The sequence below is a fragment of the Protopterus annectens genome, chromosome 3.part1, assembly GCF_019279795.1.
Source record: "Protopterus annectens isolate FY-2018-M chromosome 3.part1, PAN1.0, whole genome shotgun sequence".
Lineage (NCBI taxonomy): Eukaryota > Metazoa > Chordata > Ceratodontiformes > Protopteridae > Protopterus > Protopterus annectens.
Genome location: NC_056732.1, coordinates 1,602,797,929 through 1,602,810,090, shown reverse-complemented (window position 1 = coordinate 1,602,810,090; position 12,162 = coordinate 1,602,797,929). Strand labels below are relative to the sequence as shown.

General features: G+C 33.8%; 1 protein-coding gene across 6 annotated transcripts in view; it reads right to left on the bottom strand.

Annotated features, from left to right (window-relative positions):
* Positions 1-12,162, bottom strand: part of CDK6 (cyclin dependent kinase 6) — a 1,418,406-nt gene that overhangs the window by 1,330,969 nt on the left and 75,275 nt on the right. The window contains exon 1 of one of the 6 annotated variants that reach the window (XM_044067639.1): positions 699-770. The exons of the other annotated variants lie outside the window; for them this stretch is intronic. Coding sequence (XP_043923574.1) covers positions 699-730 — 32 coding nt within the window. The 5' untranslated portion in view covers positions 731-770. Of the gene's footprint in view, positions 1-698; positions 771-12,162 lie in introns of those variants that run through there. 6 annotated transcript variants of the gene reach the window in all.

The following is a 12,162-nucleotide window of genomic DNA, read 5'->3' as shown; positions in this document are numbered from 1 at the left end:
CCAAAATCCTGAGCTGCATTAAGTGATACAGTGAGAAGTATGTGGAAAAGTATATCAGACAGCTGCGGTAAAAGACAAGTCTTCCTCAGCAATAAATTCTTAACACTAAACGGCTGGTATGCCTTCAAGATTATTTGCCCTATGTCCATACAGGACCTTGTTCAAGCAAAAAAGTGGGTCTTCATAGTAGATAAAGGGCAGTCTGGAATTATGTTGCTGTTATAGTACAAGACTTGCAACAAAAAACTGTTTGTGAGAATATTGCTTTATCAAAATAGTACTGTCATTTTATGAAATTAAAGCTGAAGGAAGGTACCATTTTAAACAATAGAACCTTCACCATGAAAAAGAGAAACTAATATGAAAACTGTGCTAATTCTATAAGTGAAACCCTTAGAAAAAAAGAATGCTGCTGAGTTAAGCAAGAAAAGGGAGTTGGATCTCAAAGGTTAAGCCCCCTGACAGGAAAAAAGGGGAATCTTTTCTGTAATTTTGGAAGTAAACCCACTGAATGTGCCATGGAGGATCATTACCATACAGCATAAGAAAGAAAACTGCATGCATACTTAATAAACTGGATGTGAGTTGCCTGTACTAAAAATGAGAGACAACAGGACAAAACTTGTGCTACTATCATAGAAGTAAAGCAAAACTCTGATGAGGTTCAGCAATATGAATTAACAAAAAAATGTACTTACCAAATAAGTCTGGTGCAGTACAGTGGGAGCATTCAGGCCTAGCATCTCACTGAGAAGCAGAAGCAAATGAACGTTGAGCAGTCCAGTGGCAGAAAAGGGCAAAGTTAAACCTTAATTAGCAATAATAGCATGGAAAATAAGCAAGCTGGAATAGATGACGCTGAAGGGCAGAACTTGGGTTTCAAAAGACAGAATGTTGTTAAGAAACAAGAACTTTAGAAAAGGCCTTTGGCACTTGCTAGAGGAAATATGCTGGCATGGCAAAAGTACGATGATGGCCTAGAGAAAGAAAAACGGACACTTTCTCAATGGTGCATAGCTTTACAAGAGAAAAATAACTATCTGAGAGCATGCAAATGTTAAGACAGATGACACTGTCTTCCAGCAGAGAAAGCTCTTAATTATGGTGGGATCACATAGTTAACATAATATATAACCAATATCTTACACACAAAATACTATTTATAGAAGAATTTTACTTGGGAGAGCAGTGTATTTTTTCACTCTGATAAAGTCCTGTTAAATGCTTTTAGGACAAAAGTGCTAGGCCTTCAATAAATTGTATTTTGTGTGTGAGACATCAGTTGTATATTCTGCTTTTTGTCTTTGCGTTTGTGCTTCTGTGCTTAGTGGTTACTAACTTTACAAGATTGTTGGCTGACCTTGACCAACAAAAGTTGTGTCAGTGTAGACCAGATAAACAGATAACTGATTTTTTCAAAAGGGCTCGCAGAATTGTTTTGTACAACTGGAAAGTAAATACCAACATTACCTGAAAGTGCAAAGTCAAAAGACATCACAAATCAAAAAGAAAAAGTAATATGATTTTGTAACTTGAAAGACAAAAGAAAAGTCAGTCTCAAACCCAAAAGGACATTATGTGGTTACAAAAAGACAAAATTATGGCAAGTGCTATGAAAGATTAACAGTTGTCTGCTTATCCTAACAGCAGAGCATACTAGTACAGAATGTATCACTAAAACCTCAACTTTGAAAGGCCAGAAACAGACAAAAAAATGGTACAAAGACTTGTACTCTGCAATTAAGTAGCCCAGGCTATATAACAAAAGAAATCTAGAAGCATAAATGAAAGTAAACAGTTGACACTGATAAGTGGGTTGCTCAAACAGACTATGTGCAAAGAAATATACAGGAGCAATATGAGTGAATTTAATCAACACATCTCGAAAGTAACAAAAATGCAGAGAAAATAAGCACTTTGTAAACATGCAAAAGGAAGAATGTATGTCAAGTGGCAAAATGGATAACCATTATGCTGCTAAAGTAATGCAAGGAAATCTAAGACTCTGGCTGGATGAAAACTCCATAAATGAACCACTTACTGAGATACAGCTTGTGGAACTTAGCAAGAATTTGAAACATTCTAACGTAATGGAAGTCATGGCCAAATATAAAACTACTAAGAAGAAAAATCTAGAAATTGGAATGGTATTTCTTAAGTCTAGTGGCGCAGAACTAAAAAGCAGTTACTTGGATACAGGAAAATCAAAACTGTTGCCAAAACATGACACCTTAAATAAAACTATGTAATATAACTTCACATCTCTATCTACATATAAGCTATGTCGAGTAAGACTCTGGGCGCAACCTACAAAACATTAACAGAGTAGCAAAAATGGTATACTAAGACAGAAGAAGAAGTACAAAATGAATGAAACAAGGTAAATGAGTGCGAATTGACAGCTGTAGAAATTGATCTCAAGCATGAAAAAGCTTGACAGGAAGCTGCAAAATGCCCTACAGAAATTGAAGCATAGAAAAAAGAATGCATTAAACCAAAAATTACCCTAAACCCTTGAGGAAAGCAAACAGCCATAGAACTAACAACTGAAATAATGGACCTAAGAAGACAGCCAATGCCACTGAGTACTGTATATAGCATTAGGCAATAATATGCCTGTTCCCACTTGGGACATATTACCAAATATTGACACAAGTGAAAGAATATCCCATTGCCAAGAAACCAGTGCTTCATATCAGGTGCAATCTGGTTGCCCAATGATGCTTATCCCACAGGTCTAAGTGGTGGGACCATGTGGTGAAGTGCCCCTTTGAAACTTCTGAGGGGTATAAGGAGCTGCACTTTTAAGGCAATCTGGGAGGAGAATAGACAACCAACTCTAAGTGGAGGAAGCTGCACCCCCTTCTTATAAAAGGGAGGATAAGAGAGGGACAGAAGGTGAGAAAGATATATAAGCCTTTCTGTCAGGGAAACTGGGACTACTGCAGAGACAGGGGCCTGTACAAAGTGAGACTGAATATTGGAGACATTTCTCTCACTGGTAGAATGAATGAAAGTACTGGAGACACACACATAGGCTAAGGAGAAGTGAGAACAAGCATCAAAAACTTCCGCCTTAAAATTTATAATGAGAAAAAGACTATGGACTGTAAATCATTATTTTTCTTTGAGAGACTTCTGTGTTAACATGACATAATAGATCAGTTATACCTACTTTTCATTTTTAAACTGGATAATTTATTGTAAATAAAGCAGACCAGAGTATACAACATAATCTCCAGTGTTTTTTTAAATACTACATCACATAAGTAAATTATGTAATGAGTGAAATGAGTTATTTATTTAATAAATACAGTGAATCATATTCTACCTACCTAAAGAGTTCAGTTAAATGAGCTACCAAAGAACTAAAGGAAGGGGTCATGGCCAAAATGGTGAGCAGTTAGCACTGTGGTTAGCTCTGTTTCATTTTAAGTTTTGTCCATAGCTGAAGATTTCATAATGTTATATATAAAGTATATAATAAGTTCAGTACATAAATGTGATTTCATTTTACCTGAGTTTTTTCTCTCGTATATAAATGTCTGATTTTAAATGCATATCTATTAAAATTAATGGATTGAATAATACAGTAAAGAAAGGTAGTCTGTTCAAATACTTGCATTTACATATAGCTCAAGTAGTATTTCTACAGGAAACATATTTACTTAAAAAAAGATGTAAATAAACTTTCATTGAATAATTATTTGGTTTTAGAAGGCTCTGACTTTCAAGGTTCTTGCATTTGAGCTAAAACAAGAGGCACCCTCATTTTATGGAAGAACTCACCAGTAATGTCTAAACTAAAATATATCACTGTTGATAAAAACGGTATGTTAAGCATTGTTATAACTGAGTGGAACAGAAGACTATACACATTGCAAGGGATTGCAGCTGAAGATTCAAAAAATTACTTAGACACTATAGCCTATTACATGAAAAGTCATAATGGCTGGTGAAGTTAATTGTGTTTTATCAGGCAAAGATTCCACTGCAGATAGAAAGCAGAAAAATCACATCTTCAGCCAAACACTTAATGAATTTTGTAAATCTAATACATTTAAAGGATATATATAAGCTAAAGAAAACAAACTCACTTCAATTTACACATTTATATAGATATCGAACACAAATATTGATAAAATTTTTGTCTCAAAAAAGTTGTTACCACATATCAGAGAAGTTTCAATAGTTTTGTGTCCATTATTGGACTGTAATGCTACAATCTTTAATATTATTTTAAAAACTGACAACTTAATGCATCAAGGAAGATTTAAAACAAGATAAGGATCATACAAAGTGTTCATCATACAGACCAATTTCATTTTTAAATGTGGACTATACAATGTTCATGTCCATTTTAGCTAACTGAACTAACCTACTTATACCTAAACTAATTAACAATGGTTATACTGGGCACTGAACTCTGATAAAACTGTAGAAGTAGGCTAATGATAAACACAAGGAACATCCAAAATAATAAAAAATTAGAACTTTTAACAAATATAAAGTGCTTTTCATCGCAGTAGGTACTGTGACTTCTTCAGATGTACTGTTACAATGGAAACCTCCATTTTATAACACAAACTAGTCCATTAAACAATTAATTAAACAAATTAATTAAGTAAACTGCACACTCATTATTAAATCTTCCATACCCTCACTCAGTAAAACATATAAAAAGACTCTGGTGATACAATCAAAATGTTTTCTAAAAAAATGTTAACTATATAAGCTAGGAATTAAAAATTAAAAATATAAATTATTAATTGAAAGTTGTATATTTAACTAACAACTTTAAAACAGATAATCATACACATCAATTTAATCATTGTTGAGTTACATAAACATCCCAGTACATGACCTGCCTAAATATGATTCAGACTTGGGCAGCCCTATGTGTTATGTACGTGTGTATTGTGTATGTTGCATAAACCCTCAAGGACAAAACTTATCTCATCAAATTTCTCACTTTTAACATGCAAGAAATGGAACAAGTTTCATTCGGTCCTGGATATTGGCATGCATTAGTTTTTAATTGCCATATTAATTCTAGTCCTTCTAGCTTCAATGAATCTGGCCCCCGTGCCAAATCAGGTGTAATGTCATCTATTGCTCTTAACAGGAACTTGTGCTCCCTGAACTCGATAGTGGGTCTAGCTAGGTCATTGTCACTATTACCTCTACTAATATGTTAGAAGTGCTCGTACACCCGTTCTCCCAATCTGCAGTCGGTTTTGTCTATGGAGGCTATGGAACAATGTTGACACTGGGCTAAGTATACTACCATTTTGCACTGACAATTCAATCTTTGTTTTGTTGTATATCTTTTGTCCTTAATTTTTAATTTTTGACTCACATTCATATGTTTACAATAACCACATATTCCACATTTATACATACCACATATACTCGTGATAGGTACCCTGTTTCTCTCCAACATATTTTTCAAGTTAAAACCTTTTCTAAACATCATCTTAGGCTTTATCTCTGATTTATTCCTGACAGAGGTGTCTAATGTCAGTAATTCCCAGTTCTTACTTATAATTTTACGTAACTCCTCAGCGTACACGTTGAATGTAGTGATAAAACTGCTGGTGAGTTGTAGATATTCTTTCTTCTCAGATGTCTCAGTTAAATATTCAGGCCTACAGTTAGTATAGTCTTGCCTTAAAATGGGTCTGTATATACCATTATTACATTTGAAGATAACTTCAGATATTAGGTTATTGACTAATGAAACAGGGTAACCCCTTCTCGTGAACATACCCTTCAAGTTATTGCATTCTATCTGGAAATCTACGTCTTTTGTCAGCATTCTGGCAGCTCTAACTGCCCCTTGACTACAGATCTTTTCTGATAAAATGGATGACAACTAGTGAAATGGAGGAAACTATTAGAATAAGTCTCCTTCCTGTGAATCTTTGTAGTATAACATCCCTCAACTCTGTCTTTTGTTAACTCAACATCTGAGTAAGCCATTCTATCTGAATTGGATTGGGATGTAAATTCCAGATAGTCAGTTATTCTGTTAAAACAGTTCACTATTTCATCTGCTGGTTTGGCACTTCTTTTTATAATCATGAAGATGTCATCCAGGTATCACGTGTAGTACTGTACCCTATCTTTAACCCAGCTATTGTTCAAAATATGTTCCTGCTCCCAATATGCCATGACTAGGTTGACAAAACTGGCTCCACATGGTGAGCCCATAGCTACACCTATTTGTTGCAAAAAAAGTCTTCCTTCAAAGATGATATAATTATTAGATGGGGCGTTTATGTATCACAATATTGATTAAATTGATATGTATGATTATCTGTTTTAAAGTTCTTAGTTAAATATACAACTTTCAATTAATAATTTATATTTCTAATTTTTAATTCCTAACTTATATAGTCAACAGTTTTTTAGAAAACACTTTGAATGTATCACCAGAGTCCTTTCATATGTTTTACTGAGTGAGGGTATGGAAGAGTTAATAATGAGCGGGTAGCTTACTTAATTAATTTGTTTAATTAATTTGTTTAACTGTTTAATGGACTACTTTGTGTTATAAAATGGATGCTTTCATTGTAACAATACATCAGAAGAAGTCACAGTACCTACTGCGATGAAAAGTGATTTATGTTTATTAAAAGTTCTAAGTTTTTATTATTTTGCACATTCCTTGTGTTTACCATCAGCCTACTTCTATAGTTTCATCAGAGTTCAGCGTCCAGTTGTGTTTTACTTTTTTCTCCCAGTTTTGCGTGTGTGTAGGATGGCCATGGAAGGAGCTGAAAACACTCGTGCTTCACTTTCTCAATACAGTGATAATGGCAACCTTACCATCCTCATTCAACTAGTAACACAACGCGTGGAAGATTTAACAGACAAGGTTAAGAACTTGTCTGGAACTAGGCCACGCCATACCCGATTAAACTATCCTGAGTATAACAAGCACACTGACAGGATGGAATCTACATCTTATAACAACATAGCAGCAATTCCTTCTACTAACAACAATTTGTCTTCAGTAGAAGGTAGAAGGGACTGGGTACGAAGCAGTAACCATGGCAGGAGCAGTACAACTGATAGAGTTGCACCCTTGGGGCTTATAGAAGCTCCAAATATATGTACGTGGTTAAGTGAACCACCAAACTTACTATCTAAAACAACACAGCAGGAGTTACCAGCTGGAGACAGGAACAATATAGCTACTAATTTACAAAAGTTTGACTCTAACATGCTGAAATGCAAAAAACCTTCATCTGGAAATTAGTTATTTCCATCAGTGCATACATGAAGGTATTATACCTAAAGGACGAAGAGGCTGGCAATACCCTACGGGGTTGGAAGAAGGTTCAACATTTCATAAAGAGCTTATAGAGCTCTTCAACAAGCACGGCCTGGAACTCTTAGAATGTATGTGTAAACATTACCAAATCACAATTGACAACTTAATGCAAGAGACAATGGAATTGGATATGGCCATAAAAATGGACTTTGATTTTCAGAGACACCAATTTGACTATAATAGAACATTCACAAGTATCGAACAGTACATTAATAAAACTTAAGTCTACCAAAATAAAAAAAAAAATAGAGACTGTAGTGCTTATAGAAATGTTGTAGCCTATCCCAAACTGCCTCCATCTTAAGCATGTAACTCTATTGGTCAAAGGACTTGAGGGGGAGTTTCTAATTTCAACAACAATGCAGGAACCATGTACGTGGAATCTAGTGATGAACTAGAAAGCACCCAAAACATATCAAGCAGAAGTGAAAGGATTTTGCATCAAAAATCAAACTACAATGGCAAACCCAACCAGGAACCGGCTAATAACAGCTTCCATAATAGCAGGGGTGAAAATTTTCAGAATCGAGCATTCAATCACAACCCCCAGCAGGAAGTGAAACAGTCAGCACAGAACATTAACTAGAAGGGCAACAAACATAGGAACATAGGGAATAAGCAACCCTATACAAGTAGGTTCACATACTTGTATACATAATGCAAACAAAGACAATGACTTCAAAATATACAATTATTCCAGTTGTTATGTTAAACAATCATTAGTACACCTGTTTACAAAGGGTTTTATGCTTGTACCTTGTAGTAGATTTAGTTTAGCTACAGCGCTACTTGATCTTAAACTGTTTGTACGTAAACTTAACTTGAATGTTATTGTGGAGCAGAACATACAGAGTGTCAATGATTATTACATTCCTAGCACCTTTAACTCCCCGTTACATCCAACAATAGAATTATTTGAGCAGGTTCGTGAAGTAGACATTAGAAATAGATTAAGTAGTAAATTATCGAACAAACAATATGAGTCCAACATCTCTGATAATGAGAAACAAGTACTCTTTGAATTGCAAACAGCTTCTGTGAGAGTAATGAAACCTGACAAAGGGGGTGGCTTGGTATTAATGAATAAAAGTGATTATGTTGAGAAAATGTTTCAGCTGTTAAATACTGACACATATAAGGAAGTTTTAAGAAATAAACTTAATACAGCATATACTTGAGTCAAAACATATATTCACGACATGTTTGTTGAAGCAAGACTTGACATTAATTTATTTAATTTCTTGACTATGCCAGCACCCAGAATTCCTAACATTTTTGATGTACCTAAGGTCCATAAAAACATCAGAGACCCCCCCCCAGGAGACCATTAGTGGACACCAGATATAGTATTACTTACTCTTGCGCTAAGTTCATAGATGACACACTGAAGAAGTACATCAACAGTGAGAAGCAAATTTGTAAAGACTCATGGTCTTTCCTGCATAACTTGAATAGTTTAGAATTTAATAACACATTTGATTTTTTAACGGTAGATGTTAAGGACCTATATACATCAATCCCACATATAGAAGGGATAGAAAGAGTAAGCCACATGATGAGAACCAAAGGGGCAGCTAAAATTGAGACTGACTTAGAAGAACTTTTGGACTTAATTTTGTCTAATAATTATATCATCTTTGAAGGAAGACTTTTTTGCAACAAATAGGTGTAGCCATGGGCTCACCATGTGGAGCCAGCTTTGCCAACCTAGTCATGGCAGACTGGGAGCAGGAACATATCTTGAACAATAGCTGGGTTAAAGATAGGGTACAGTACTACACACGATACTTGGATGACATCTTCATGATTATAAAAGGATGTGCCAAAACAGCAGATGAAATAGTGAACTATTAAAACAGAACAACTGACTACCTGGAATTTACATCCCAATTTAAATTCAGATAAAATGGTTTACATAGATGTTGAGTTAAAAGACAGAGTTGAGGGATGTTATACTGCAAAGATTCACAGGAAGGAGACTTATTCTAATAGCTTCCTACATTTCACTAGTTGTCATCCATTTTATCAGAAAAGATCTGTAGTCAAGGGGCAGTTAGTTAAAGCTGCCAGAATGCTGACGAAAGACGTAGATTTCCAGATAGAATGCAATAACTTGAAGGGTATGTTCACGAGAAGGGGTTACCCTGTTTCATTAGTCAATAACCTAATATCTGAAGTTATCTTCAAATGTAATAATGGTACATACAGACCCATTTTAAGGCAAGACTATACTAACAGTAGGCCTGAATACTTAACTGAGTCATCTGAGAAGAAAGATGATCTACAACTCATCATCAGTTTTATCACTACATTCAACTTGTATGCTGAGGAGTTACGTAAAATTCTAAGTAAAAACTGGGAATTACTGACATTAGACACCTCTGTCAGGAATAAATTAGAGATAAAGCCTAAGATGATTTTTAGAAAAGGTTTTAACTTGAAAAATATGTTGGAGAGAAACAGGGTACCTATCACTAGTAGATGTGGTATGTATAAATGTGGAATGTGTGGTTATTGTAAACATATGGATGTGAGTCAAAAATTGAAAATTAAGGACAAAAGATATACAACAAAACAAAGAATGAATTGTCGGTCCAAAATGGTAGTATACTTAGTCCAGTGTCAACATTGTTCCCTATTCTACAGAGGCAAATCTAACCGCAGATTGTGAGAACGAGTGTATGAGCACCTCTACCATATTAGTAGAGATAATAGTGACAATGCCCTAGCTAGACACACTATTGAGTTCGGGGAGCACACGTTCCTGTTTAGAGCAATAGACAAGATTACATCTGATTCGGCAGGGGGGCCAGATTCATTGAAACTAGAAGGACTAGAATTAATATGGCAATTAAAAATGAATGCATGCCAATATCCAGGACTGAACGAAACTTGTTCCATTTCATGCATGTTAAAACTGAGAAATTTGATGAGATAAGTTTCGTCCTTGGGGCTCTATGCAACATACACAATACACACATACATAACACATAGGGCTGTCCAGGTCTGAATGATGTTTAGGCAGGTCACGTGTTAGGATGTTTATGTAACACAACATTGATTAAATTGATATGTACGGTTATCTATTTTAAAGTTGTTAGTTAACTTTCAATTAATTTATATTTTTAATTTTTAATTCCTAACTTATATAGTCAAATGTTTTTTAGAAAACACTCTGAATGTATCACCAGAGTCTTTTATATGTTTTACTGAGTGAGGGTATGGAAGAGTTAATGAGCGTGCAGTTTATTTAATTAATTTGTTTAATTAATTGTTTAATGGACTACTTTGTGTTATTAAACAGAGGTTTCCATTCTAACAATACATCTGAAGAAGTCGCAGTACCTACTGTGACAAAAAGCACTTTATGTTTATTAAAAGTTCTAATTTTTTATTATTTTGCATGTTCCTTGTATTTATCATAAGCCTATTTCTACAGTTTCATCAGAGTTCAGCATCCAGTTGTGTTTTACTTTTTTCTCCCAATGACTGAACTGGGTTTATTTTAAATAGACAAGTACAGGATAATATAATACGAATACATGCATTAATAGACTGTGCAAATAAAAATAAAAAAATAACTTTCTATCATTAATCTCGATTTAGATTAGGCTTTTGATTCAGTTAATTGGTTGTACCTTTTCAAAACACTTAAAGTGCATAATTTCATACCTGAGATAATTGCATTAATTTTTAAGTTATAAAATAACTCTTGTGCTTATGTTAAAATAGGTTATTTTCTTTTTAATTCCTTTAAATTACAAAAAGGCACAAAACAAGGCTGACCATTATCACCTTTACTTTTTGAATTAACTGCACTATGCTAACAGCAGTAGATCCAATAAGAATATTAATGGTATCAAAAATAAAAGATTTCAAACTAAGGATTCAACTTTTTGCTGATGATATTTTACTAACAATAGGAAATATAGAAATTCATTACAGCATATAGTTACTTCTATGAGTCAGTTTGAAGAAATATTGAACTTAAGATTTAATCCTAATAAAACAAGTACATTATTAATTAATAAAAATGTAAAATTCATACAAAATATTTTAACTTCACTTGGAATACCAATCAAATGAAATACCTTGGTATAATCACTGTGGCTAAAAGTAAATAAATGATACAAGCAAATTTTCAACAGGTTGATGATAAAATTTTAAGTTTAGTCACAAATTGGAACAAATTCTAAAAATGTTAAGTTTAGTCACAAATTGGAACAAATTCTTCTTTACTATGAAAGAGCAACTGATGCTTATTAAGATAGTAATTATCCCTAAAATATTGTTTGCCTTACAATGTTTAGTACTATTTGCACCAATAATGATGAAGAAGATAATGAATATTTTACTTAATTTTTGGCATCTTAATAAACCAAGAATTTCCTTTGATTGGCACAGAAAAGGTTGGAATAAGGGTGGAACATAATTCCCTGATATTCAATGTTATGCTGCTTCACAATTGTAAAAGTTATAGTGTTGTGGATAAATTCATCATACGATTCAAAATGGAAACAAATACATCAAGAAATATTTTTAGTAAATAAAAAATATATATCACAACCAGTCATAAACAACAGTTTTATCTGGTTAATAAAAGATTTTATGTAAATGGAATTATAGCCTTTTCAGAAATTCTCTATTTAAATAACATCATTTCCTCTTTCCAAAAGTTCACATATTCTAACAATTATTTTAAAGACTTAATATTTTATATTTCCAATTGCACATACAAATGACTGCTTAGAAACACATAACTTCAACAAAATGCTAGTATTGAAACAACAATGTAAATTAATTTATTGGCCTTAGTTCTTAAA